The 27,852-nt window shown below is 44.8% G+C and overlaps 1 protein-coding gene across 1 annotated transcript in view; it reads left to right on the top strand.

The window, feature by feature from the left end:
* DNAJC11 (DnaJ heat shock protein family (Hsp40) member C11) overlaps window positions 1-27,852 on the top strand; it is a 75,235-nt gene that overhangs the window by 34,283 nt on the left and 13,100 nt on the right. Inside the window, exons 5-7 of the mRNA XM_041771156.1 lie at window positions 22,621-22,749; window positions 23,700-23,822; window positions 25,388-25,461. Of these exons, the coding sequence (XP_041627090.1) occupies window positions 22,621-22,749; window positions 23,700-23,822; window positions 25,388-25,461 (326 nt within the window). The remainder of the gene's footprint in view (window positions 1-22,620; window positions 22,750-23,699; window positions 23,823-25,387; window positions 25,462-27,852) is intronic.

Genomic DNA, 27,852 nt, shown 5'->3' with positions numbered 1-27,852 from the left:
CCAGGCATGCTGTGGGGACGGTTTAGGGCATTGGTGGGCCCAGGATCCTTGTTGCTGGTGAGATTTTTTTTTTTTTTTAAGTAATTATATACCAAATTGGTAGAACAAAATTTTGTTTATCTGAATGGCATCTTTCTGGAAAGCAGCTTCCAGTGACTTTCAGCAAAGCTGCTGCTCAGGTCTTGAAGAAATGTGCCTTCAACCATGTGCACAGAAGACAAAACCAGTTCCAGATTTCTGGCCCAGACAGCAGCACAGCCCAAATCTTGAGACCCTTCCCTGCAGTCGAGCTGCCCAAGCCCTTGATAGGTTCCAGTCAGGGGATGCTATCAGGGAGAGGGCAGCCACCAGACTACACCACTTAGGCTTGAGATATTTCCAGACTGCCTTAGGCGGGGGCCCAGGCTTTTATCCTCCCAGGATAGCAGTGCCATAAACACCAGTCCCCAGGTTCTTTAGGCAGCAATAAGATGACCCCCCTTTGACTCAGTCAGGTCCCCAGGGGAGCTTGAGTCCTGTGACCCTGAGTCTGAGAGTGACTTTTCAGTCCCGCATATGGTATTTCGTCCTTTGATTTGTTAGGGAAGCACATTGTTCTGAGTGCATGCCCAGCCCTATGGCAGATAGGATAGCTCAGTTGATTTAAGATACCAGATGTATGAATGGCTAACCAAATGTGGCCCAGTATTCCTGTTCAACTTTGCTTGGTAAGGGGACCCAGCAGCCGGACTTCCATCAGTGTGGCCAGGATGGCCTGGCAGGCAGCCTGAAAATCTCCTAAAGAAAAAGAACAGATGCTAGCATACAACTGGGAAGTGTGATAATATGAACTTCTGATCACATATATTCCCGAAAGTGGATTTTTTTTAAAGACTCCTACAGCAGTTAGAGGACCGTAAATTCAGAATGCTCCCATCTATTTGAGGCCTGCATTTCAAAGTATATCTACAAATGCCAACACCTCTCCTTTCTACTCAGCCTCCCTGCCACAGATGATGGCGTCAGTGATGCAGAGCGGCTTTTGGTCCTAGGCAGGTAGAGAACTGAAACACCAGCCAAATCAACTTGGGGCATAGTTAGGAGTGCTAAAGTTTCTGAGGCATCCTGAACCATGTTCGTGGGTTCCCTTCAAGGGGCCAGTGGTCAGGGCCACGCACTGTGGGGAGGTCTGGTTTGAAAGGTCGGTGTTGGCAGATGGAGTGAGGGTTGAGAAGATGGGGTGGAAGCCTGGCAGGAGCAAGCTGTTGCTTTGGTATCTTTGCTGTTCTGGCTGGAGTTTTGCTGCATTCAGAGCAATGAAGGGGAAAGAGAACGTCACAGTAGCCTGAGCCTCTGTGTCCTGCAATAAAATTGGCCATCTGGGTGTGCGCAGTGATTGCTTATTGGGATTCTGTGAAAATGTGTCTCCAGGCCATGTTTCTGTGGAATGAGGGAGCACAGCTGTGACCATTTCACACAAGCATGCAAGTTATTGTAAAATTCCTAATACTTTGCTACTTGCATAAACTGCTTCCAAATAAATAAGGCATTTTCTAACCAGAAATAGTAAGTGATAACCAGATGTTGGCTGTGCAGCATTTTGAGGAGAGGTTTTGAGCTAGGTCTTTTATTCTGTTTCAGGGGAGTTTGTTTTTCATGATGAGTGGTAAGGGTTTGGAATGTTCTCATCCAAAGAAAGACAGGGGCAATCTTCTCCTTTTAAGAAAACCACAGGAGAAGGATACTTCTGATGACAATCGGTCTCAGCACTGACCTATCCCAAGGTATAGGCAGGCTAGGTACCATTATTGGTACTGCCATTTGAAATTTGGATGGGCATTTCTCTCTATTGTTACTAGTAAGCTTATTGGGCAGGGATTTTCCAGTAGGATGTATATACCAAGAACAGGCAAAGAGGTCAAATGGGAAAAATCATAGATTGGAAATACTGACTCTGACACAGTGATGTGTTTAGTTTTCTTGTCTGTAAAATTAAGCCATCTAGGGGTGCCTGAGTAGCTCGGCCAGTTGAATATCCAACTCTTGGTTTCAGCTCAGGTGGTCATCTCAGAGTCATGGGATTGGGCTCTGTGTCAGGCTCCATGTTCTCAGCACAGAGTCTGCTTGTCCCTCTCCCTCCTCAGCCCCTCCCCCTGCTCGAGTATATGTGCACGCACACTCTCAAATAAAATATTTTTTTAAAAAGTAGGAAATAGGTGTTAATTTATTCAGACCAAGTTAATTTAACAGACCAAGTTTGTTGAGTAAATGCACAGTGATACTGTGCATAGGTCCTAGTGAGGTTAAGAACTCAGTGTCGTGTCCATGTTTCCTCCAGCACTGCATGGGAAATACTTGGCTTGGTCAGGCAGTTCTGGGCCTGTGGTGAGTGGGCTTGAATGGGGTCTGGCCATTGGGATTTCAAAATGGCCATCTGACAACACCATTCAGCCTTCTCCTGTGGCCTTGGCCCAGTGGTGTTTCAGTGTGGCCAGCTACCTATGAATCTTGGTTTATGTGAAATAAGCTTTGGGAAACACTGTGGGGCTTAGAAATAAATGAGCGCAATCTCCAACTCTAGAGTGCAAGCCACCAGTGGAATGCGTGTGCAGACACGCTCACACGCACAGGTGCCAGAGACAGCATGGTGGTGCTTTCCGCTTGGAGTCAGGAGCCCTGTACAGGGATTCAGATTCCACCCTCCCATTATGGGCTCTGAGTCAGGCCACTTTTCCTGTCTTAGTTCAGTTTCCCCTTGTGTGAAATGGAAGGTTTGCAACCAAACCCACTATGGGGGGTCGGAAGACCCCAAAGTCCTTAGTTTAATTGCCTCTGTTCTGTCTTTGTCGTGTGAGAGAAAAGTCCTCTGTGTTTCCTGCTGGAAAACCCCAAGCTCAGGTTGCTGGCGTCTCAGGATCTCCCGGGCCCTCATATGGAGCAGGTCTGGGAGGGAATTTATGGCTGGGACAGACCAATGAGACTCATCGGCATCTGGAGCACCACGTGTGACTGGACTCTAACTGGACTGCCCTGGCCACCCTACCACTGTCTTCAAGATGTCTGTTTCATTGGCTTAGTCCATCTACATTTCTTGCCTTTTTAAAGACTTAAGGTCATACAATAGGGTTGCTGTGCCATGTTCATTCATATTGATTATTTTTATTCCTTTCTTTGTTAATACCCATAAGCCTTCTATCCCTCTGATGGCAGCCACTCTATGAGTCTAAGGATGTCAGATCTCGGACAGCACTGTGGGACTTTATTACTGCCTTCTAATGAACTTGTTCACATCCCATGTGAAGCAGAGCCTTAAGTCAAAGACTGCTTGGGAGGTGTCAGGGTCTGCCCCTGAGGGTGTGCACTGTCTGCTTTCAGACCCTGTTATATTACAGTTCAGGGGGTACGCTGCATTCTTTCCTGGACCTTCCATTTCCTTTCTCCATACAGAGGTCAACATAAACTCCCTGGCAAGGCCTTCTTTCTGATTTTAGAAAGGCCAGCTTATCAGTTTGGTTCCTGTAATAGCTTAAAAATATGATTCAGCTTTATCAGGAAAAAAATCTAAATAACGTATCAAGGATCCATATAACAGTAAAAATATTTTTAAATCCCAAAATGTTTTCATAAAGATGCAAGATTACATTACTCAATTATTTTTAAAGGGTTTTTTAAAAAGCTGTGTATCGGCTGCCGTGGCTAATGATTGCAGGCATTCGAATGAGCCCATGGCTACGACTTCAGTCTGTTCTCTGGAAATGGCTCTGATGTCATAAACTGCCTCGGCTCCACTGACAGGAACATCTTGCAGAAGAAAAGCTGTTTGAACCCATATGTTTGTTGTGCTCAATGGCAGGAGGGGGCGATTCAGCGGATGCAGAAACAGGCAGCTATTGAAAGGGAAGAAATTGGGAAGTGTCATGGACGGGCCAAGTCCAAGGAGGCTGTTGTTTACAGCAGAGTCTGCAGAAGAGGACAAGTGATGGCTACAGGAGGCCGTTCCTGCCGTCCTGACAGCATAGCTGCTCAGAAACAAGATGTCAGAATAGACACTGCTATTTATGTAGGGGGGAGGTGGGCAGTGGGAAACTCTGGTAAATTTGTGTTTAATCCTCTGTGATGTCAGACAACAAAGGTTCCAACTTTGATCTCAGAATGAATCTGCAAAGACAGTCTCAAGAGCCAACCCTAGGCTCATCAACTCTAAAACAGGCAAACTGCACATTGCCTCTTAACGCAATTGCCTCTTTTGGTGGAATTTTCAATTAGTAATTAAGAATGCGTTTGACAGAAATTTCTCACATTATCCTTATGGCCAGATAAAATATAAACATGAAAATAATTCAGAACGGAACATTCCTGGCTGAATGAACAACTGATTCTACTCAAAGAGGGTTGATTAATGCATCATCTCTAGCCTGGTGAGAAGCTTCTCATCGTGGGAGAAAGGCTGTCACTTGGCATGCTCAGAATTTCTATGAATGATGTCAATGAAGATATGTCTATCATATTTTCAGGTGACCCAAAGACAGAGGACAAAACCACAATTCTAAAAGATCCCAGTGACCTAGAATGTGAAGGTGAAACGTTCTAGAAGGGGAGACGGGAAAATGGTGGTCTTTAACTGACTGGTCTTTAACTGACTGGGCTTAATGTTAACAACAGTTTAGAATATTTGTAGGTTGGGGATGGGTAAGGTAAAGATGATTCATGTATTCACAAGGCAGTTTATATTGGGTGCCTGTAAGGAGCCAGGCCCTGTTTCAGATGTAAATGTGCAGCAGAGAATAACAGACAAGACCCTGCCCTCTTGGATTCTAATTGAGAGAGAGATGCAATAAACACAATACATGGGCAGCCCTGGTGGCGCAGCGGTTTGGCGCCGCCTGCAGCCTGGGGCGTGATCCTGGAGACCCTGGATCAAGTCCCACATCAGGCTCCCTGCGTGGAGCCTGCTTCTCCCTCTGCCTGTGTCTCTGCCTCTCTCTCTCTCTGTGTCTCTATGAATAAATAAACTTTAAAAAAAAAAAAAAACAATACGTAAATTATATAATATGTTAGAAGGTGAGGTGATAATGCTATAGCCAGAAGATAGATCAAGGTAAGGGGGGAGGACCACAATTTTAAATAGGGTGCTCAGGCCTTGTTGAGAAAGTGATAATTGGAACAAAGACAAGAAGGAGAGAAGAGTTATCCATGTGGATATCGGGAAGAGCCTTCTAGATGGAGGGAGCAGCTAGTGGAAAAGGGTAATGGGTCTGGTGTGTTCGAGGAATAGCAAAGACACCAGTGTGTCTGGAGCAGTGGTGGGGGAATTAGTAGCAGCTGAGGTCAAAGAAACACATCTTCTCCTCTGTGGAGAAGCAGCAACTGCTCTTTTTTTTTTTATGATTTTTTAATTTATTTATTTATGAGAGACACAGAGAGAGAGAAGCAGAGACACAGGCAGAGGGAGAAGCGGGCTCCATGCAGGGAGCCCGATGTGGGACTCGATCCCAGGACTCCAGGATCACGTCCTGGGCCTAAGGCAGGCGCTAAACCACTGAGCCACTGAGGGATCCCCTAGCAACTGTTATTAATTCATGACAGTTTGAGAGAACAGAACCAACAGCACGAAGACGATTTTGGCTTGGTGTAAGGAACACTGAACAAAGCAGGCTGCTGGGGACCAAAGGAATCGCACTTTTATCCACCATCTCATCCTGAACACAGAGCAGCAAGGACCTACATCTTCGGGGGGAGGGGGGGAGAGTTATATAATTAAGATAAAAATAAGTTTTCCCGGCTGTTCGCAGAGTCAGTGTGGGAGTGGATTCCAGGCCGGCAGGTGGTGCTCCCATCCTGGCTGGGTGGAGTTCCTTTGATGACCTCTGGGGGAGGGAGGGCTGCCCCCAACTCTCCCGCTCTAAGCCCTGCCTGTGAGCAATGGTGTCATTTGGTTCTGTTGGTTCTTCCTGAAAACTTCTGACATTCATGGGCACGAGAAGTCTACTAATTTTTAAAATATGCATATAAGGCCTTTCCGAGATTTTACTCGTTTTTAAGGTTTTTTTATTTGAGAGAGAAAAAGAGAGAGCACAAGCTTGCACAAGTGAGGGTAGGGGCAGAGGGAGAAGCAGACTCCCCTCTGAGCAGAGAGCCCCACATGGGACTCCATCCCAGGACCCCAAGATCCTGACCTGAGCTGAAAGCAGATGGTTAACTGACTGAGCCACCCAGGTGCCCCAAGATTTTAATCGTTTTTAAGGAAACTTGTTTTGAAGTCTGAAGTGTGGGGAAATTTTTTCAGTTTTTGTGGTCAAAGTCATATTCATAAGCAGTTTAGTAGGTGACTAGGGACGCCTGGGTGGCTCAGTGGTTGAGCCTCTGACTTTGGCTCAGGGTATGATCCTGGGATCTAGGATCGAGTTCCGCATAGGGCTGCATGTGGGGAGCCTACTTCTCCCTCTGAAGGTGTCTCTGCCTCTCTCTCTCTGTCTCTCATGAATAAATAAATCTTTAAAAAAAAAAAAAAAAAGTAGGTGACTAGACAGACACAAGCAGTTGCCTCCTCCCACCCGTCTCTCTAGGCCTGACTCCAGCCCCCCACCCCAGAGGCGCCACTTCCAGCACTCTGAGCTCTTGCTTGGGACATTTCTATGTCCCTGAGTTGTGTGTTTATAATGTTCTCTGTTTTTTTCAATCTTAGCAATTATGTGTTGACCTCCCGCCAGGAAAGATAAGGATGCAGTTCCCCAGCACACACACGTTTGCCATTTCACCCAGTGTGGTTATAACCCCCTTTTGAGTTAAGTGAATGTTCACTGAATAAATGCTTGGCCAAGCCAGGTGATGTACCATGACTGCCTGACTTTTTTTTTTTTTTAATAAGTTTATTTATTTATTTTAGAGAGGGCGTGTGGGGCTGAGGGGTGAGGGGAGTGGACAGAGGGTGAGAGAGAGGCAAATTCCTTGCTAAAAAGGGAGCCTGACACGGGGCTCAATCTCACAACCCTGAGATTATGACCTGAGCCAAAATCAGAGCCCACTGCTTAACCAACCGAGCTACCCAAGGGCCCTCACCTGAACTCTTTTTTTTTTTTTTTTTTTAAGATTTTTTATTTATTCATGAGAGACACAGAGAGAGAGATGGAGAGAGAGAGAGAGGTAGAGACACAGGCAGAGAGAGAAACAGGCTTCATGCAGGGAGCCCGATGTGGGACTCGATTCCAGGACTCCAGGATCAGGCCCTGGGCTGAAGGTGGCACTAAACTGCTGAGCCACCCGGGCTGCCCCTGACCTCTCTTAAAACACTTTTCCCTCCACAGTGTTATAATTGTCTCCTTTGGTTTCTTTGATGAACTTTCTATAAATCTGTCACTAATTTGTTTCCAGACTGTCAGGACTGAACATGTCCCCCTCAGTGCCATCGGACTCCTTAGGTATGCTGTCATTCTCACTGATTCTGGTGGCACCCCTTGAAGCCCCGTGCTTTCTGGCCTGCTGTACAGCTGGGGCCCAAGGATGTCCCTCACTGGCTTCCTTGGAATGCCTTTCTCTTCCTTCAGTGAACACCTTCTTCCTTTCCAAGGAGCAGCCCCAGGAAGCACTGCCAGACCCTGAGACACACTGAACAGCACCTCCCTCCCTTGGATGGGTTCCCACACCTCCCTCCTTTTTTGATATATCCCTTTCTGTGGAGAAAACCCATCTTCCAGTACCTTCATTAAAGAAAATCCCTGAGGGGTATCCCTGGGTGGCTTAGTGGTTTAGCGTCACCTTCGGCCCAGGGCGTGATCCAGGAGTCCCAGGATCAAGTCCCACGTCGGGCTCCCTGCATGGAGCCTGCTTCTCTCTCTGCCTCTCTCTCTCTCTCTCTCTCTCTCTCTCTCTCTGTCTCTCATGAATAAATAAACAAAATCTTTTTTAAAAAAAAAAAAAAGAAAATCCTTGGAAGGCAAATTTCTTTGTCCTTCCCATACACACATACTTTGTTGTCTTTTATTTTATTTATTTATTTATTTATTTATTTATTTATTTATTTATTTGTGATCGTCACACAGAGAGAGAGAGGCAGAGACACAGGCAGAGGGAGAAGCAGGCTCCATGCACCAGGAGCCCGACGTGGGATTCGATCCCGGGTCTCCAGGATCGCGCCCTGGGCCAAAGGCAGGCACCAAACCGCTGCGCCACCCAGGGATTCCCTTTGTTGTCTTTTAAAGGAAAAATTAATAACATATTTATACACACACATACTTAGAAAGGATTACATGTAAGACGTAAACCTTAACAGTAATAACAGATGTGGAGGAACCCACCGCCTGACCTTGGGACAAGGATATTGCCCACACCTTGCATCCACTTCCATGGCCCCTCCTGCCCCATCTCCCTGCTGGAAGGAAGCACGATCTGAAGGGAGTCATCCTTCTGTTGCTTTTTAAAATTTTGTCACAAATTGGATGTATGCTTAAGTAATCCACTGTTTGGTTTTTATTGTTTTCGAGCTTTATAAAGATGGTACCACGCTATAGGTGGTCCTCTGGGACTTGTTTTCTACCCACACCTCCTACTGTTTCAAAAGTCTGTGTGTCTCATGAAGTCGTGACTCATTCATTTTCGTTGCTGTATCCCACAATTTATCCATTCTCCAGCCAGTGGGTGTTGAGATTGTTTCCGGGTTTTTGCGATTATGAACATTGCTGTTGTGAATGTTCTTGTGCTTGTCTCCTAGTGCACGTGTGCGAGAGTGTCCACAAGCACCTGGATATAAATTGGTGGGTCATTGGATATGCAAATGTTCAGCTGTAAGAGATGTTGCCACTTGTTTTCCAGAGGTCAAATGTGGACCTTGCGTAACTCAGAATGTCTTTTTGTTGTTGTTGTTAAGTTGTTGTTTTTTTTCTTTTTTTTTTTTTTTGTTGTTGTTGTTGTTAAGTTTTTATTTATTCATAAGAGACAGAGAGAGAGAGAGAGGCAGAGACACAGGCAGAGGGAGAAGCAGGCTCCATGCAGGGAGCCTGACATGAGACTCAATCCCTGGTCTCCAGGATCAGACCCTGGGATGAAGGCGGTGCTAATCCGCTGAGCCACCCAGGCTGCCCCCAGAATGTCTTGATTGTATCTTTATACTTAACTAAGTGTGGGATCCCTGGGTGGCGCAGCGGTTTGGCGCCTGCCTTTGGCCCGGGGCGCAATCCTGGAGACCCGGGATCGAATCCCACGTCGGGCTCCCGGTGCATGGAGCCTGCTTCTCCCTCTGCCTGTGTCTCTGCTTCTCTCTCTCACTGTGTGCCTATCATAAATAAATAAAATTAAAAAAAAAAAAAATTTTATACTTAACTAAGTGTAAGTCATGTATCTGCATACTTTTTACAGTTTGTGTATAGATAGATGCACACATGTTAGGAAGTGTGTCTCAGTTTTTAGTTATAGCTTTATATTTAATGTTAGAAATGGCTGCTTTTTATCTGTTTTAGACCCAAAAAATAATGGTTTTATATAATTCAGCTTACTAATTCGACTGGTAATTAAGTTCCAGTTTGGAAGTCATTTTTCCTCTGAACTTGGAAGACCTGGTTCCAGTGTCTTTTAGCTTCTGGGACAGGTGTTGAGAAGACCCATCCAAGTTTCTGATTCTTGTGTATGATGTTCTTTTCCCCCTTTGGAAACCTGTGGGGTCTTCCTGTCTGGGCTCGTGCAGCTGGAAGTGGGAGGCCTCAGGTGAGCTGCTCACTAGTGCCAGGTGCATTCAGTGGCCCCCCAACACACCCCCTCTCCCACTTCTCCCAGCTCAGGGTGCCCCAGCCCTGGGGTATTTTCTTTTTTTTTTTTTATTTTTTTTTTTTTTTGAAAGCCCTGGGGTATTTTCACACATTGTCCACATTCCTTCCATTTCACATATTGGACCCACTGGATTCATTGTCTCACTTGCTAATTTTTTCCTCTCCATTTTGCATATTTTTGGTTTAGTTCTACTTGTTTGAGAGTTTCTTTTTCTAGGTTATATTCCAGCCTTCCTACCCGTGTGAAAATTCCTGCCGTATTTTTTAATATCCAAGAACTTTGTTCTTCTCAGTTTGTCGTTGTTTTTGTAATTCATGAGGAGGTAAAAGGTAGGGCTTTGGTTCTTGAGCCATGGGGATAGATGCCTGCACTTGAGTTCTGTCTCACACCTCCCAGCTGTGTGGCACTTGGCCTCTTTGTTCTTGGTATCTTCATCTGTAAAATGGAGACAGTAACAATACTCATATTGTTAATGAAAAGATTAAATGGAATAATACATTCAAATACTTAGAGAGTCCCCGACACAGTAAGCATTCATAAATGCTTTTTTTTTTTTACGATTAATGTAATATCTTTTATTTTTCTAAGGATATTACCTAGGCATTTCTTGCCCTTTTTTTTTTTTTTAACGTTTGTATTCTCTGATTCTTCCTGGTTCCTTTTGATCTTTACTTGGTTTCAGACTTCTATGTTGGATGTTTCCCTCAAAGTTCTGGTAATCTCTTGCTGGCTGCCCTTAAGGAGTGAGTGAGGCTCAGGGGATGTGCCATGTGCTCGACAGGACTTGTCACTGACAGCCTAAACTCTGGGCTGTTTGGATGGAGACTCCCACCCCCGACACCCAAAGGTTAGTGTCAAAAGGCTTCTTCTCCTTAGCAGATGATGCTTCTGTGGACAGGAAACCCCAGCCTCTCGGTCTTGCTGCTGATGCCCCCATAGTAGTAGTCTGGAGATGACCATGCCATGTCTCACCTGGCCCTTGTTTCCAGTGCCTGCCCTCATCCCCCCCCAGCTGGATCTGGCATGCCTTCCCTTCATTTCTTCAAAGAGCAAAGCCTCTGTCACTTGTCTCCTTAGTGAGCTGGCAACTCCGGAGGCACTCTTAGTGCCTGGTCCCTCTGGTTCCTGAGCCAGCTTTCTCTGCTCCATCAGTGAGTGCCTCCATACTTTTCCAGTTTCTAGGGATCGGTTAGCGCCTCCTACGGGTCACCTCTGTTATTCCTTGAGTGTCACTTTGGGAGAAAGGAGGGCTTCAAGAGAACAATCCTATTGGCTTAACCAAAAATCCATATTTATTTATTGGAGATAATTGCACCGGAAGTTATTTGCCCATAATCCTTGAGATAGAGGAACAATATAAAGTGGCCACAACTCTGTCAAAATGCAGCTTCTTCATTTAAAAGACCGGTGGGGAGGGGCACTTGGGTGGCTCAGGGGTTGAGCATCTGCCTTTGGCTCCAGGCGTGATCCCAGGGTCCTGGGATCGAGTTCCACATCGGGCTCCCCACAGGGAGCCTGCTTCTCTCTCTGCCTATTTCTCTGCCTCTCTCTGTGTGTCTCTCATGAATAAATAAATAAGATCTTCAAAAGACAAAAAGACTGTGGGGAGATAAGGGTGGGCACCTGAGTGGCACAATCCGTTAAGGTTAAGCGTCTGACTCTTTTTTTTTTTTTTAAGCGTCTGACTCTTGATTTTGACTCAGGGTTGTGGGATTGAGGCCCAAGTAGGTTCCATGGTCAGTGGGGAGTCTGTTTGAGATTCTCTCTCTCCTTTTTCTGCCCCTCCCCTCACTCGCCTCTCCCTCTTTCAATCTCTAGCAATCAATCAATCAGTCTTTAAAAGACCATGGAGATGAAGAGCAGGCCCCAGGTCAAAAGGGCTTGGGCAGAGAGGTGGTGGAGGTGGGTGTGGCTATAAACAGCCAATACAAGGATCCCTGTGGTGGTGGTAATATTCAGTATGTTGACTGTATTCCGAGATGCAGGAATGCAAGTAGGCGATCAAATTGTGTAGAATTAAATGTATGTGCCACAAATGAAAAAGTAAACAGGAAATCTAAACAACGTTAGATTGTATCAAGGTCAATATCCTGGTTGTGATATTGTACTCTAGTTTTTCAAGATGTTACAATTGGAAGAAAAATGATGCATCGGATCTCTCTTATTTCTTACAACTGCCTGTGAATCTACAATTATCTCAATAAAATTTTCAGTTTAAAAATAAAGAACTAGATAATGGTTCCCAAAACCAGTAGGTTAACTCAACTATATCACAGAAACATTTGTTTATTAAAAGTGTAAATTCTGGGGATCCCTGGGTGGCTCAGCGGTTTAGCGCCTGCCTTTCGCCCGGGGCACGATCCTGGAATCCCAGGATCGAGTCCCACATCAGGCTCCTGGCATGGAGCCTGCTTCTCCCTCCTCCTGTTTCTCTGCCTCTCTCTCTCTCTCTCTTTCTCTCTCTCTCTCTCTCTCTCTCTCTCTATCATGAATAAATAAATAAATCTTTTTTTAAAAAAAGTGTAGATTCTGGGGGTGCCTGGGTGGCTCAGTGGGTTAAGGTCATGAATCTCAGGGTCCTGGAATCCAGCCCTGTGTAAGGCTCCCTGCTCAGTGGGGAATCTGCTTCTTCCTCTCCATCTCCTTCTGCCCCTCCCCCAACTTGTGCTCACACTGTCAAATAAATAAAGTCTTCTTTTAAAAAGTGCAGATTCTCGGACCAGCTGAATAGGAGTCTGTCAGGCTGCTACCTGGGAATGTGTATTTGAACAAACTTCAGATGGCAGCTGAATTGGAACTGCTGCAGTAATCTGCAGATGAGAGAGTAAAAAAAAAAATATCTTTTTTATGGTGCTTGTTTTTATTCACTGGTTAAAGAAAAAAAGTTGACTTATGACTGGTTCATTGGGAAGTCCAGGAAGATGGTGATCCATTGGGGTTATAGTTTATAGGTTGGGATAGATGCCTAAAAGGTGATCTCTCCAGCTACTTCCTCTTATATTTAGCTCCTTAAACCTTTGAATCTTATCAGTTGGTGATTTTTACTGAGTAGCTCAAAGCCTGAGACACTAAGTAAATCATACTCACTTGACAGGTTGTGTTACATTATTATTGTCATGACCTGGTTGTTTGAAGATAGTTTGAGGGCAGTCCAGGTGGCTCAGCGGTTTAGCGTCACCTTCAGCCCAGGGCGTGATCCTGGAGACCCGGGATCAAGTCCCATGTCGGGCTTCCTGCATGGAGCCTGCTTCTCCCTCTGCCTCTGCCTCTGTCTCTGCCTCTCTCTCTCTGTGTCTCTCATGAATAAATAAATAAATAAAATATTTTTAAAAAAGAAGAAGAAGATAGTTTTAAACTGTGCGATGTGTTCCCCATAGAGTCCAGGCGCAGAAACTGGCCTGTATGATAGATTGAATCTTCCAGCTCCTAAACAAGTCACAAAGATCTCAATTGGGAATCTATAGCTGTCACATGTCCCATTGACAGTTTTTCAGTAGTATTATGATTGTATGTAAAGGAGTTCATAATTGTCATCATTGTCACCTTTTTATTTTTTATTTTTTAAACATTCTTTTTTTTTTAATTTTTTTTTTTTTAATTTATTTATGATAGTCACAGAGAGAGAGAGAGAGAGGCAGAGACACAGGCTGAGGAAGAAGCAGGCTCCATGCACCGGGAGCCTGATGTGGGATTCGATCCCGGGTCTCCAGGATCGCGCCCTGGGCCAAAGGCAGGCGCCAAACCGTTGCGCCACCCAGGGATCCCTCATTGTCACCTTTTTATACATTGATGGCAGAGTACCCTAGAATAAGGGTCAGCTAACTGTGGCCTGCTGTCTAGTTTTCTTCAGCCCATGAGCTGAGAATTGTTTTTATTACGTCTTTAATGGTTTTTATGAAATCATACAATAATTTGTGACACATAAAAATAATATTAAACTGGGATCCCTGGGTGGCGCAGCGGTTTGGCGCCTGCCTTTGGCCCAGGGCGCGATCCTGGAGACCTGGGATCGAATCCCACGTCGGGCTCCCGGTGCATGGAGCCTGCTTCTCCCTCTGCCTGTGTCTCTGCCTCTCTCTCTCTCTCTCTGTGACTATCATAAATAAATAAAAATTTATAAAAAAAAAATAATAATAATAATATTAAACTCAAATTTCAGTCTTCTTAAAGTTTTATTGGAACACAGCAATGCTCATTCTTTTAAGTATTACCTGTGGCTCTGTGGTGCATCCAGTAACAGCATAGACTGGAGTAGTTCAACCATAGTTGTCCACAGAGCCTTTTAAAATACTGTCTGGTGCGCAGCCCCTGTGGCTCAGTGGTTTAGTGCCACCTTTGGCCCAGGGCGTGATCCTGGAGAACCGGAATCGAGTCCTGCACCAGGCTCCCTACATGGAGCCAGCTTCTCCCTCTGCCTCTCTCTCTCTCTCTCTCTCTCTCTCTCTCGTAAATAAATAAATAAAATCTTAAAAAAAAAAATACTGTCTGGCCCTTGACAGAAAAAATTTGATGATTCTGCTCTAGAAAAATAAGGTGAAATATGCAAGTATTTTCCTTTGTAAACTTTTTTTTCTGAAAAGTGTGATTTAATAGCAATAATAAAAGAAAACAAGCCTGTATATATTCAATTAGAAGTTGTTGGGAAAGCTCTGGTTCATTAATTTATCCAGCATTAGATTTGTTTTATCTTTTTCTTTTTCCTTGATCTTTCTGACCTGTCAGAATTCAGGAATTCAGAATCTGACTTTCATCCCTCAAAGTTGTAACTTCTCCTATAAAAGCATATTGTCTTGAAAGATTTTGAAAATGAGTTCTAAGTTGCAGCCAAACACCTGGTTAGCATGTAGAGAAGAAAGCTGCCCGGTTCTGGTGCTATAACCAGTCCATTTTCAAAAGGTTATTTCCTTGAAATGGAAGAACAGCAGAAGGCAGGCATCCAAACCACTCCTTAAAATATTAAAAGCTGTGTCCTTGTGAACTCACAGTGACATGATCACTCATTCTCTAGGACAGTCCATTTCATCAGCCACGGCTGGCACTTGAGCCTAACATCCTGTGCAGCGGCTCCCTTGACCTTTCTGGGTTAGTCCTTTTCCATTGACTTGGATCAGCACCAAAGACTGTTGAGTCTCAAAAGTTACCGGCTCATTGGAGTATGTGGTTATTTTGGCCTTTTTTTTTTTTTTCCTAAAAACTTTATTTATTCATGAGAGACACAGGGAGAGAGAGGCAGAGATACAGGCAGAGGGAGAAGCAGGCTCCATGCAGGGAGCCCGAAGTGGGACTCGATCCCGGGTCTCCAGGATCACGCCCTGGGCTGAAGGTGGCACTAAACCGCCAAGCCACCCAGGCTGCCCTATTTTGGCCTTGTTTAAAGAAACAACCAAATGATTGTAAAAGTCATGACTTAAACAATATTTTTTAACTTTTTTTTTTTTTTTTTTTTTTTTTTTTTTTTTTTTTTTTAACTTTTAAAGGCTGTTCCACCTGCTGGTGAGTCAGTTGATTGTCAGTTGTGGAGCTAACACAAATACCTATCATTTTTTAAAGTTTTCTTTGCAAAAGGAAATAAACCATATTTAGCATTATTTTGAAAGTTTTAAGCCAATGCAATTAAACAAATAAAAGATAAAATATCTAAAAAAAAAAAAAAAAAAGATAGGGGATCCTTGGGTGGCTCGGCAGTTTAGCGCCTGCCTTTGGCCCAGGGTACGATCCTGGAATCCTGGGATCAAGTCCCGCGTCTGGCTCCCAGCATGGAGCCTGCTTCTTCCTCCTGTGTCTCTGCCCCTCTCTCTCTCTCTCTCTCTCTCTGACTGTCATAAATAAATGAATAAATAAATCTTTAAAAAAAAAAGATAAAATATTGTAAGGGCTGTAATTTTCAGCATAGGATATGATTGCCTGTCCTTAGAGAACCAGCTGAAAACTATCAGGACTAACACATTGAATGAGGCAGCCAGCCAGTCATGAAACTCACATATACTAACAGAGGGTCTCTGTGTTCCTGCATCGACACCTCACAGATTACAGAATAGCCTCCATCCTTCCCCCAACATGGCAGCCAGAGTGAGCCTACAAAAGTCAGGTGAGACCAGGTCATCCTGCTTGAAGAGCTAGATGGCTGGCCTCATTCACTGTCAGCCAGTATGCTCTCAGTGGCTGCAGATGCAGTTACCATTGTGCATTGTCCAAGCAAGGACATTTTTGAGAGTGAAAAGAGGTGCTTAAAATATTTAAAAGTGCATTTAGTCTTTTGAAATGTTTATTGACCAACATTGGTTTTATTATATTAGAGAATCTATAATATGATTTATTCAAAAACTACTTCAAAAATATTTCCTTTAAAAAATATACCTGTGTATATTAAAGCAAGTTTTAGAAATCATATTGATTATATGAACATTAAAGGTAGTAGAATCAGTAGCTGGTTGTCAGTAGAGCATGCAGCTCTTGATCTCAGGGTTGTGAGTTCAAGCCCAATATCAAGCCTACTTAATCAGTCAGAATTATTTTTGGCATACATTCAAATACTTTTAATCAATTTGTAAGTGTCTCTGATATTCTGTGTTCTGGTTATGTATAACCAACCACACCAAAATTTAGTGGCTTACACAATTTGATTTTCTTATGGTCCCGTGGGTCTACCGGACTCAAGTGGATGCTCCTCACTGGGGGGTCTCCTCATGCCGTGTAGTCCAGTGGCATCTGGGTCATGTTGAAGATGGCATCTGCATTCCTTGCGCCTTCCATGTGGCTCTCCTTGCCTTAGCTGGCTTGACCTTCCTCAGAACATAGCAGTCTCAGGGGAGGTGGATTGTTCTGGTAGCTTGCTTCCCCAGAAAGCACCTCCAGAGGCCTAGAAGGAAGCTGCAAGGCTTCCTATGGCTTCCTGTGACCTAACTCTGAAGGCTGTGTCCTCATACCCACTGCACTCCGTTGGACGAGAGTAAGGCACCATCCTGAGCAGAAACAAGGAAAGGGCTCTGTGCAAAGGTCAGAGGCCAGCAGGCAGGGCTCACCAGGAGGCCCTCTCTGGATCTTCATTCCTGCATTGCAGCACCACTATTTTCCCAAAGAATGTACCTTCAGTGTGGTGGATTTTCTTTTCAGTAACATAGCCTACCGTCTCAATACATTTGTATTTAGCATATTTGAAGTTTTTAACGTGTTTGATTCTTTTCTGCCTACTGTAATATCTTAATTGAGAAAACTCTCAATTCTAAATCTCTTTTTTGTGGGACATATACTTTAGCCCAAGTATTTTCATAGAGGTATTGTCTTTTTGCCTCCACTCAGAATATTTTTGGTACTTTTTTTTTAATTGTCTTCATTTATGGTCTTTGCTTCATCAGATTTACATGCCAGTCATAAAACTGCAGTCAGGCCTTTTCAATTTAATTCCATTCGAAGATAGAATATAAATTTAACTGAAGGGCAGCCCAGGTGGCTCAGCGGTTTAGCGCCACCTTCAGCCCAGGGCCTGATCCTGGAGACCCGGGATCCCTGCATGGGGCCTGCCCCTCTCTCTCTCTCTCTCTCTCTCTCTCTCTCTCTCTCTCATGAATAAATAAATAAAATCTTTTTTTAAATAAATAAATTTAACTAAAGATGACAGTTCCACCAAAAGAGTCTTACCAAAATTGAGATACTTCAAAATACTATTATGAGATTTCAAAATGAAATAAACTGAGCTATTATCTCGTTTGTTCAGTTGTCCTTCCTTGAGAGCTCAATTTCAGAGTTACCTGCTTTATTTTCAGTGATTATAATTTCTGAAATATTTTAAAAACTACAGGCTTATTATGCCATTTTAAAGAGGAGTTCTTTAAAGGCTCAGCAATTCCTAATATTCAATTTGTAATAAACGGACATACTGCAGATTCTCTTCATACTGCAGATATTCAGAATCAGCTTTGCGGTGCCTGGGGGACTCAGTCGGGAAAGCATCTGACCCTTGAGCTCAGCTGAGGTCGTAATCTCAGGGTTGTGAGTTCTGTTTTGTTTTTTTTTTTAATCAATCAGCCCCACAAAAGATTATTGTTTCTCTAAACACTCAAAAATATTTTTACATTTTGACAGCTTTAGCTTTGTTTTCCTTGCATAGAATACCACAGTTTGTTTTGACACAATTATGCATCTGTGTGCAGTGTAACTAATCCTTAGGCTATATCTGCTCCGTAGGCTTCTTGGCTTTGACAAGACACTTTTACCAAACATTGTAATTTACCAAAATGGATATCTGAGTATCACCAGAAAAACAAAATGTTATGTTCATAGTGGAATTTTTTGACTAGAGTTTACAGTAACATTTTCTCTTAGGGTTTCCACCCAATCCCAGCATGGAGGATGGGGGCACATGTAGCAGGCAATAATTCAGCTCAGTTCTAGGGATGCCTGGGTGGCTCAGTCATTTGAGCATCCAGTTCTTGATTTCAGCTCAGGCCTTGATCTCAGAGTCGAGATTTCGAGCCCCATGTTGGGCTCCATACTAGGTGTGAACCTACTTAAAAATATTAAAAATCAATTCTGTTCTGACACTATACCCGGAGACAGCATCAGATCCCACAGGTTAAGGGTTCAATCCTGTAACACTGCCGCCACCCCCTACTTCAGAGGTCAGTCACAAGCCCAAGGCTCCTGACCAAGGGCTACAGATTCCAACATCCTCCTCCTTAGGTTCTTTTAATTCACCAGAGGGGCTTGTGGAACTCAGGAAAGCACTTTACTAATCAACAGGCAGGTGGAAATACATAAAGCGAAGTCTGGGGAAAGGGTATGGGACTTCCATGCTCTGTCTAGACACCCTCCTCTCCCTGCACTTCCACTGTACCCACCAACCCCGAAGCTCTCAGAACCCAGTCCTTTGGGATTTTTATGAAAGTTTCCTTGCATAGTCACATGACTGAGTCATTGGCCATTAGCTGATTGAACCTCTGGCTCCTCTCCCTTACCTGGAGGCTAGGGGTAGAACTGAAGGTTACGGCCCCCTAGTCACTTGGTTGGTCCTCCTGGCAACCAGCCCCCGGCCCTTGGGTAGAGACCAAAAGTCACCTTCATTAATGTGACAGAAGATCTATTTATCACCCTTATCACCAGAAAGTTCAAAGTTTTAGGAGCTATGAGCCAGGAGCCCTGTGGATGAAGACCAAATATGAATAAGAAATATATATTTGGTCATCTGAATTACTAAATATATATTTTTTATTCATCACTATATTGCACATCTGTAATTCAAATCAAACGATTATTAGGATTAACACAACTGATTTTCTCTTTGAAGCATCTGGTTAACACTGACAAACTGGCATCTTTAGCAGCTGTGAGGTTCTTTTGCTAATAGAACTGCTGTTGCTTTATCTTTCATATGTGTAGTACAAACCTTAGAATGGAAAAATGAGTGAAATTAACAGAGGAACTACCATTTGAGTTATATAACGTCGTTTTTTAGTTATCTGTAAATCCCTGCTGCTGTGCCTCACTTTTAGGCATGGTCTTTAAAGAATGACACTGGAGTTTGTTTAGCAGATGTATGACTTTTTATTTTTATATGGTCTGAATTAGCACTATGGGTGAATGACTAGTGAATTGAATTTCATACAAGTACAAATTCATCAGCTTTCTGAGAAAATAGAAATTGCTTATTTTTATTGTTAAACATACACTATGTTTAATTTTATTGCTGCCTGAAGAATTTATCAAAAAAGAAAGTATTACCCCCCCCAAAAAAAAAAAAAACAACTAAAACACAAAAGCCCTACAGATTTACATCAGGAGTTGCAAATTTGGCCTACTGCCAGATTTTATATGACTTACAAACTAAGAATGGTTTTCACATTTTTTAATGGTCGAAAATATCAAAAGGGAGCACCTGGGTGGCTCAGTGGGTTAAGCGTTCGACTCTATCTTGGCTCAGGTCTTGATCTCAGGGTCATGAGTTTAATCCCCACAGTGGGCTTTACACTGGAGCTTTTTTTTTTTTCTTTCTTTAAAAGAAAAGTAAGGGATCCCTGGGTGGCGCAGCAGTTTAGCGCCTGCCTTTGGCCCAGGGCACGATCCTGGAGACCCTGGATCGAATCCCACGTTGGGCTCCCGGTGCATGGAGCCTGCTTCTCCCTCTGCCTGTGTCTCTGCCTCTCTCTCTCTCTCTCTCTCTCTCTCTGATGACTATCATAAATAATAATTAAAAAAATTTTTTTTTAATAAAAGTAATATTTTGAGACATGAAAATTGTATGAAATTCAGATTTCGAAGTGAGTGAACAGTTTTACTGAAACTGGAACATAGCCAAGGTCAGGCCCTTGCTGGGTATTTGGGCTGCTTTCCCATACACCAAAAGAATCGAACTGAAAAAAAAAAAAAAAAAAAAAAAAGAATCGAACTGTGGCAGAACCCACACCACCTAAAATAGTTACTGCGGCCCTTCGCAGAAAGTATGCCACCTCCTGATTATACCATTCAGTAGAAGAGGAACACTATGACAAGAGTATTGGGACTGCTCTCTGCTACCTTCTCCTACAGGACTGGCCCACCTCTGTTTCCCACACATGTTCACATACACTGCAGTTTCCTGTGCACATGGCTGACCACAACTTCATACATGTCCTGGGCCGAGGCACCGGCCACCTGCCTGATGGCACCAAATGGGCAAGAGCACCTCATACTTCTCACATCAGCTGAGACAGAGATGACTGCCCGGCCACCACACCAGCAAGCACCTGGGATGGGCTGAGGGTGGAGGGCTGCTCTCATTTCACCTGGAAAGAGAGGAGAGCGGTGGTGGCACCCCACACACCGCTGGATGAGACCGCATCAGATGCTGGAAGTACCAAGTGAAGGCCCAGCGCCAAACCAGTCTGGCTTCTTAGGTTTTTTTTGTTTGTTTGTTTTTAATTTTTTTAATTTTTATTTATTTATGATAGTCACAGAGAGAGAGAGAGAGAGAGAGAGAGAGGCAGAGACACAGGCAGAGGGAGAAGCAGGCTCCATGCACCGGAAGCCCGATGTGGGTGGGATTCAATCCCGGGTCTCCAGGATCGCGCCCTGGGCCAAAGGCAGGCACCAAACCGCTGCGCCACCCAGGGATCCCTGGTTTCTTAGTTTTGTTTAGTTTTGTTTAAGATTTTATTTATTCATTCATGAAAGACAGAGAGGCAGGGACCTAGACAGAGGGAGAAGTAGGCTCCCCTCAGGGTGCTCAATGGGACTCAATTCCCGGACTCCAGGATCAGCCCTAAGCCAAAGGCAGATGCACAACTCCTGAGCCGCCCAGGGGTCCCTGGCTTCTTAGTTTAAGACAGCTCTTGATGACGATGGTAATACTTGGTTTAAAAATGAAAATCTGGAATAATTGCTAAACCAACCACAACAACAGGCTTCAACTGGTCATCTCAGATAAACCCCTGCCCATCACCCCCTCCTCCCCTGCCATGGACCACCCTCGCACAACAGCCCACAGTCTGCTCATCTGCCTTGTGCTCCCTCTGCACCAGCCCCGGCGGCCTCCCCCTGGTTTTCCACTCACGTCTTTGTTAGCGTGTCCCCTTCTCAGGGGAAAAAAACACATGCCCCCACACTATTTTTGGGGCGATAGAAATGTTCTGTGTCGTGATTGTGGAGGTGGTTTCACGAGTCTACATGTCTGTCAGAACTCACCGAATTGTGCACTTTATGTGGGTGCAGTTTGTGTTATTATATGTAAATTCAACCTCAGTAAAGTTTTTTTAAATGGGCACAGGGAATTGAGTATAGAAAGGTGTGTTTGGTCAGATTTTTATATGTAGGATTAAAATATACGCCCATTTGAAAAATCTTACCATGATAACAATAATAATAAACATTGATTTTTCTGAGCATGGAGCATTTTATATGTCAGCAAATTTTAGCTTCGCATTTCTTGAGAGAATATGGTGTTCCGTTTCTCATAGCTTAATTCTCAATTTTAGAAGGTGAGACGATTTTTCAATCTCCCATTCATTCATAATTGATTTTGTTTGTACTTCTTTATCCTTGAAGTTATTTTTATATTTTAAAAAGTTTTAAGGTAGTTTTGTGGTATAAGAGTGTTTAAAATCCAACATTAGGGGATCCCTGGGTGGCGCAGCGGTTTGGCGCCTGCCTTTGGCCCAGGGTGCGATCCTGGAGACCCGGGATCGAATCCCACATCAGGCTCCCGGTGCATGGAGCCTGCTTCTCCCTCTGCCTGTGTCTCTGCCTCTCTCTCTCTCTCTGTGACTATCATAAATAAATAAAAAATTAAAAAAAAAATTTTAAAAAAAATTTTAAAAAAAAATAAAATCCAACATTAGAATGTTTAATTCATGTGGTGCATGGCTAGGTGGTTTCTGCATTCCTGGCTTAAATCTGGAGGTCACCGGGGCAGCCCTGGTGGCGCAGCAGTTTAGTGCTGCCTGCAGCCTGGGGTGTGATCCTGTAGTCCCGCGATCGAGTCCCACGTCAGCCTCCCTGCGTGGATCCTGCTTCTCCCTTGCCTGTGTCTCTGCCTCTCTCTGTGTGTGTGTGTGTGTCTATGAATAAATAAATGAAAAATCTTTAAAGAAAAAAAAAAAAGAAAAAAATCTGGAGGTGACCTATTTAGAGCCATAAAGTGGGTCTTGTTTGGGCTTTAAAAATCAAATTGTGTGGGTGTTTTTCGCTTCCTGACACTTACCTTGTCATCAGCCTCCTGATAGGACCAGTTTTCTGACCCTAGCAGTCGGTGGTACTCTGCTGCTGTTTGGTGTGAATCGTGACCTTCATGCTCCGTGGACCTCGTGGTGGAGTTCTACCCACACCCAGTGAACCACCGGCTGCCAAAGTGTAGATTGTCTTTCATTCCACAAATACCACCCCTGCTGCTGACTCCTGGTTTTTCTGCCCCAGGGGACCATCAGTGTTGGCATCGATGCCACTGACCTTTTTGATCGCTATGAGGAGGAGTACGAAGATGTGTCCGGAAGTGGCTTTCCACAGATTGAAATTAACAAAATGCATATATCTCAGTCCATTGAGGTAAGGCCCAGACTCCCCCTGAGTGCAGTGAGGCTCAGGTTAACGAGGCGCAGCACACCGAGCAGCTGTGGTTTTTCTCATCTTTATTTATGAAAGGATGCAATTAGCCACTTAGGGGGAAAAAACGTTCCAGGCACAACCTTGTTTGTTACTGCGTTGCTGATGTGTTAGCAGCATGAGTGCCAGGGGGTGCTTAGCTTCCATGGTCGCAGGGCTCCCCCAGCAGAAGTACAAGTGGTCTGAGAGAAGTAGAGGCCAAGGTCAGGAAGATTTGGGTTGAGAAAGCAGACTCCGCCCATGAGTGAGTCCAAGAACCAGTCTTAGTTTTAAGGTGCACTCTGTCATGTGCAGAAAACACAATATTCAGCTGAACCTGGGGTCACTGAAATGTCACCTTTCTGCCCATGGTTTGGATATAGCACTGGCGGGCCCGTCTGCTTAAGCTGACAGTAGGTCTCTGCCTCCTCAATTCTGTGTATTCTCAAGTACATCAACCCAGAGTATGGAGTCCTACCTCTGGGAAACTTGCCCCTCTGGTGGAGCTTCCAGTGTTGGTTAGTAGAGCCACGGATTTAGTCCCTTCCCAGAGCTGGTGGTGAACAAGGACTAGAGAGTCCCAGACATCTACAGTGGGCAGGAAGGCATGTAATGAAGTCACTGTGCAATCTGATGGTATCAGTGCACTAAGAACCAGCATTCAGCCCTGTCTTTCCCGTTTTTTTAAATTTGCACAGTAAAGCTTTTGCAAAATATTACCTTGGTGGCCACATGCAGTATAGAGGGCAAAGTGGGAGAAGAGTGAACTAGTTGAGGTCCTCATGCATCCCTGTACACTGGAGCCATGGTCACCTGCACTTTTGACTGGACACTTTGAACATCTTCATTAGGCCGCTATCCTTGTACTTCCTCATGCGTTGATTCATTCCTTAACAGCAAATATCATTTCCTAGGCACCCCTAACAGCTACAGACACAGCCATCCTCTCTGGAAGCCTCTCAACCCAGAATGGGAATGGAGGAGGTTCCATTAACTTCGCGCTTAGACGAGTCACTTCTGCAAAGGGATGGGGAGAGGTAAGAATGCCAGCTGGCAGGATCATGTTGTCCACTGTGAAGCCTTAATTTCTGAACATTTACACTCTAAAAGCCTCAAAAAGACCTAGGTTGGCCACATCATTGTATAACAGGGTACCAGATGTCAAACTTGCACTAGGTGACGCTCCCCAAGAGAAAAATATGTCTCATACCTGAGATGGAATCCCCCATCTGCTGGACAGTTCAGAGGTAAGATAGAGCAGTGAGATTTCCCTTGAGGTGCCAACTTACAGAAATCCAACCACGAAAAATTCAGCTTATTTTTGCCCTCTCAGCAGAAACCTGTAGGCTCTTCCCTTTCCCTGCCCAATGCGGAAGGCAGGTGCCATGTCAATGCTCTGGTCCACTGATTGGTGGCTGTTTAACAGTCAGTTCTGCTGAGCAAATTGAACTGCGCCAAATTAACATTAAAGAGTAGCCTTGAAAGTCACCCAGACTAGTAAATGAGGCAGTCATAACTGGCTGGAATTCCAGGGCTGAGTGTAGGACCGCTGATGGGTTAACTCCAGACCCCAGAGGACCATCTCCAGTCACCTGTGAAAGCTGGGGGCAATGAAGCACAGTAGAGAGCAGAACAAGAACACTGGGAAGTCGGCACTGCGGGGGGAGGGGGTGGGCTGTGCCTGACTGCAGCAGGAAGCTCTGCAGATAGCAGGACACAGAGAGCCAGTCCCTCCTCACTTGAGCAAGGAAGACCATAGGAGGCCAGCAGTGTTTTCTTTGGAGGGACTCCTTTCTGAAACATACCTCCTTGAAAACTGCCACCTTTGCATCTCTGGAAACAGTCTTCCATTTGGCCAAGGTTAGGATGAGGTTTTAAGAATCTTCCAGGGCACCTGGATGGCTCAATGGGTTAAGTGTCTGATCCTTGATCCCACTTCAGGTCTTAATCTCAGGGTCATGAGTTCAGGCCCCATGTTGGGCTCCATGCTGGGTATGGAGCCTACTGAAAAAAAAAGTCTTCCAGGGATGCCTGGGTGGTTCAGTGGTTTAGCACCTGCCTTCGGCCCGGAGCATGATCCTAGAGTCCTGGGATTGAGTCCCACATTGGGCTCCCTGCATGGAGCCTGCTTCTCCCTCTGCCTCTCTCTCTCTCTGTGTTTCTCATGAATAAATAAATAAAATTAAAAAAAAAAAAAATCTTCCAGCCCGTACTCTTAGAGCCCTGGCAAACGCCAATGGCATTGAATTAAAAGAAGGATTTTTTTTTTTTATTTAAATTCAATTTGCCAACATACAGTATTATACCCAGTGCTTGTCTTATCACGTGCCCTCCTTAGTGCCTGTCACTCAGTGACCCATCCTGCCACCCCCTCCCCCCTGCAGCCCTTTTTTCCCAGAGTTTAGGAGTCTCCTGTGATTTATCTTCCTCTAATTTTTCCCCACTCAGTTTCCCCTCCTTCCCTTATGGTCCCTCTCAGTATTTTAAAAGAAGGAATCATAACCAGAGGTGTTCCCCTGAGACATGCGTTGCTGCTATGAAAGTAAACAAACAAAAAAAGAAAGTAAACACCACTAACACTCTCTTTTTCTCTTTTGAACAGTTAGAATTTGGAGCCGGGGATCTGCAGGGACCTTTATTTGGTCTGAAGCTCTTCCGTAATCTCACACCAAGATGGTAAATATAGAGAAATCCTCTCTGATGGTCTTTGTGGATTTAGCAGACTAGAAGCTTTGTATTCTTTTTGTCACGATCATCTGGAGTTACCTTTTCTGCCCTACAAGGTCACCAGGGGCAGACCCTGCGGCACTGGCAGAGCCGGGGCAGGGTGTACATAGCGCAGAGAGAGTGGGCTCAGGAAGGAGTCATCTGCTGCCTGTCCCTGCCCTGGGCCCAGCTCCTACTCTGCAGGCCAGTCTCCTCCTTTGTGGGGCTGTGAGCACCAGGAGAAACTAGAGACAAAACTGGTCAGTGTCCTGAATGATTGATGAACTTGTGGATCATTTCTTTATCTCCGAGAATGTGTGTCAAGTTCTAGAAAGGGTCTGTATTAAATAGTGAGGCACTTGTGAGACTGCCTGGTCATCAGAGAGATGTGCAGACGCTGGAGTAATAATGCCCCCGGCCAGCTCTCCTTCATCTTTGCTGTTGCAGTGATATCTTGCTCCTACAACTGTACAAGGCTGCCCTTCTAGAACCACAGGCATGTCCTTAGTTCCCATGTTGGGTTACCTGTGTGAGCTCAGATAAAAGAACTGGGTAGAAGGTAAAATAAAATCTCGTTCCTCTGGGGAGGAAATATAGTTAAAGGAGTCCTAGGATGGAGTGCACATGGCATCACAGGCCTCTGCTCCAGGACCTGGTTCAGTGGGTCTGGGAAGGGACGAGGATTTGCACTTTTTTTTCTTTTCTTTTTTTCTTTTTTTTTTTTTTTAATTCATGAGAGACACAGAGAGAGAGAGAGGGAGGCAGAGACACAAGCAGAGGGAGAAGCAGGCTCCATGCAGGGACCCCAATGTGGGGCTCAATCCTGGGCCACCAGGGCTACCCAGTTTGCACTTTTAACCACGACTTTAGGCAAAGAGTAGACATGCATGTTGTCCTAAGCTTGTCTCCATAGGTCTGTCACTCCTGGTGCCAACTGAGTGCATAGATTCCTGCCCCTACTTCCCACACCAGCTGAGTCGGGTCTCCTACGAGGCCCAGGAATCTGTACTTCTGTCAAGCACCTCGGTCATTCTTAGATCAGGCACATTTAGGAGACGCTTGACCAAGGGAAAGCTGTTGGCCTTTTGTTCTTTTTTTTTTTTTTTTTTTTTAATGTATTTATTCATAGAGACACAGCTAGGAAAAAAAAAAGAGACACAGCTAGAGAGAGAGGCAGAGACACAGGCAGAGGGAGAAGCAGGCACCATGCAGGGACCCCAATGTGGGACTCCATCCCGGGTCTCCAGGATCACGCCCCGGGCTGCAGGCAGTGCCAAACCACTGCGCCACCGGGGCTGCCCACCTTTTGTTCTGATTGAACCTCAGTGCCCATCTGTTGAGTGGCCCCAGAGGACACAGACTAGGGTGTCCTGTTCATCGGCCTTTACAGGTTTGAGAATTGAGTGTTGTCATTGTGCCCAGAGTTTATCAGACTTGAGAACACAGATGTATAAACTGGGATATCAGTCTGTTGACATAGTGTCTTTTCTTCAAGGCCCTGGTCCTGTGGTCAGGCTATTTATGAGTCCAGACTGGTGGTCATGGGGTTGGTTGGGAGTGTAGTGTCAGCCCCGAAGATGCAGACAGCCTGCAGAATGTTCTTGGTCTCCCTGGCGAGTGCCTCCCTCTCTCTCTCTCTCCCCCACCCCCCCCCCCCCATCAGTCTCTCTCTAGGACATGCTGGATAAAAAGACTAAACCTTACTACTTCAGTTAAACAAGGATCCCAGTGTTTATCTTTTGATTCTTTTAAGTGCCACCATCTGTCTTGAAATTCTGGGATGACTTTGGTGTCTCTCCTCCCTGCTTGCCTCCCCTGACCCCAGTGTGGTGGAAGCAGAAACAAGCAGCTGGTCTCCAGTGTGATGAGAGAAACAAGGAAAAGTTTGGGTTGGGGACCCTGTGGAGAGGAGGAGTAACTTGTTCATCCATTTAGCCGTGAGGAGCTACTGGAAGCTTGCAAGAGCAGTTATGATCAGAGCTCTCATAGTTATTATTACTTAATGGCAGAAGTATTACTTCTTGAGCTTAGGAAAGAGAAAGAAACCAGACTTTGGCAGTCTGGTAAATGTTGGGCTGTTTGCTCACCTTTTAACACTTTGGGTATAGTGGTGTGAATTCCTCTGTTGTTGAAATGAAATACCCCTTTTTAGCCAGAAGGTGGGGCTGACTCCCTTGGTAACAAACTTGAGATGCCTTTCAGTTTTACTGAAAGGTTTACTGTACTGGCTTTCTGCATACACAGCCATGGGTGGACACCAGAATCACGTGGGTGGTCCTAGAGAAATAGATGATGCCTGGCCCCCAGCCCAAAACTCTGACTTAACTGGTCTGGGGTGGTCTCCAGATAAGGGGTCCCCAG

Source organism: Vulpes lagopus, chromosome 10, assembly GCF_018345385.1.
Source record: "Vulpes lagopus strain Blue_001 chromosome 10, ASM1834538v1, whole genome shotgun sequence".
NCBI lineage: Eukaryota > Metazoa > Chordata > Mammalia > Carnivora > Canidae > Vulpes > Vulpes lagopus.
The sequence above is the reverse complement of the archived record's forward strand: the minus strand, read 5'-3'. Positions and strand labels throughout refer to the sequence as shown.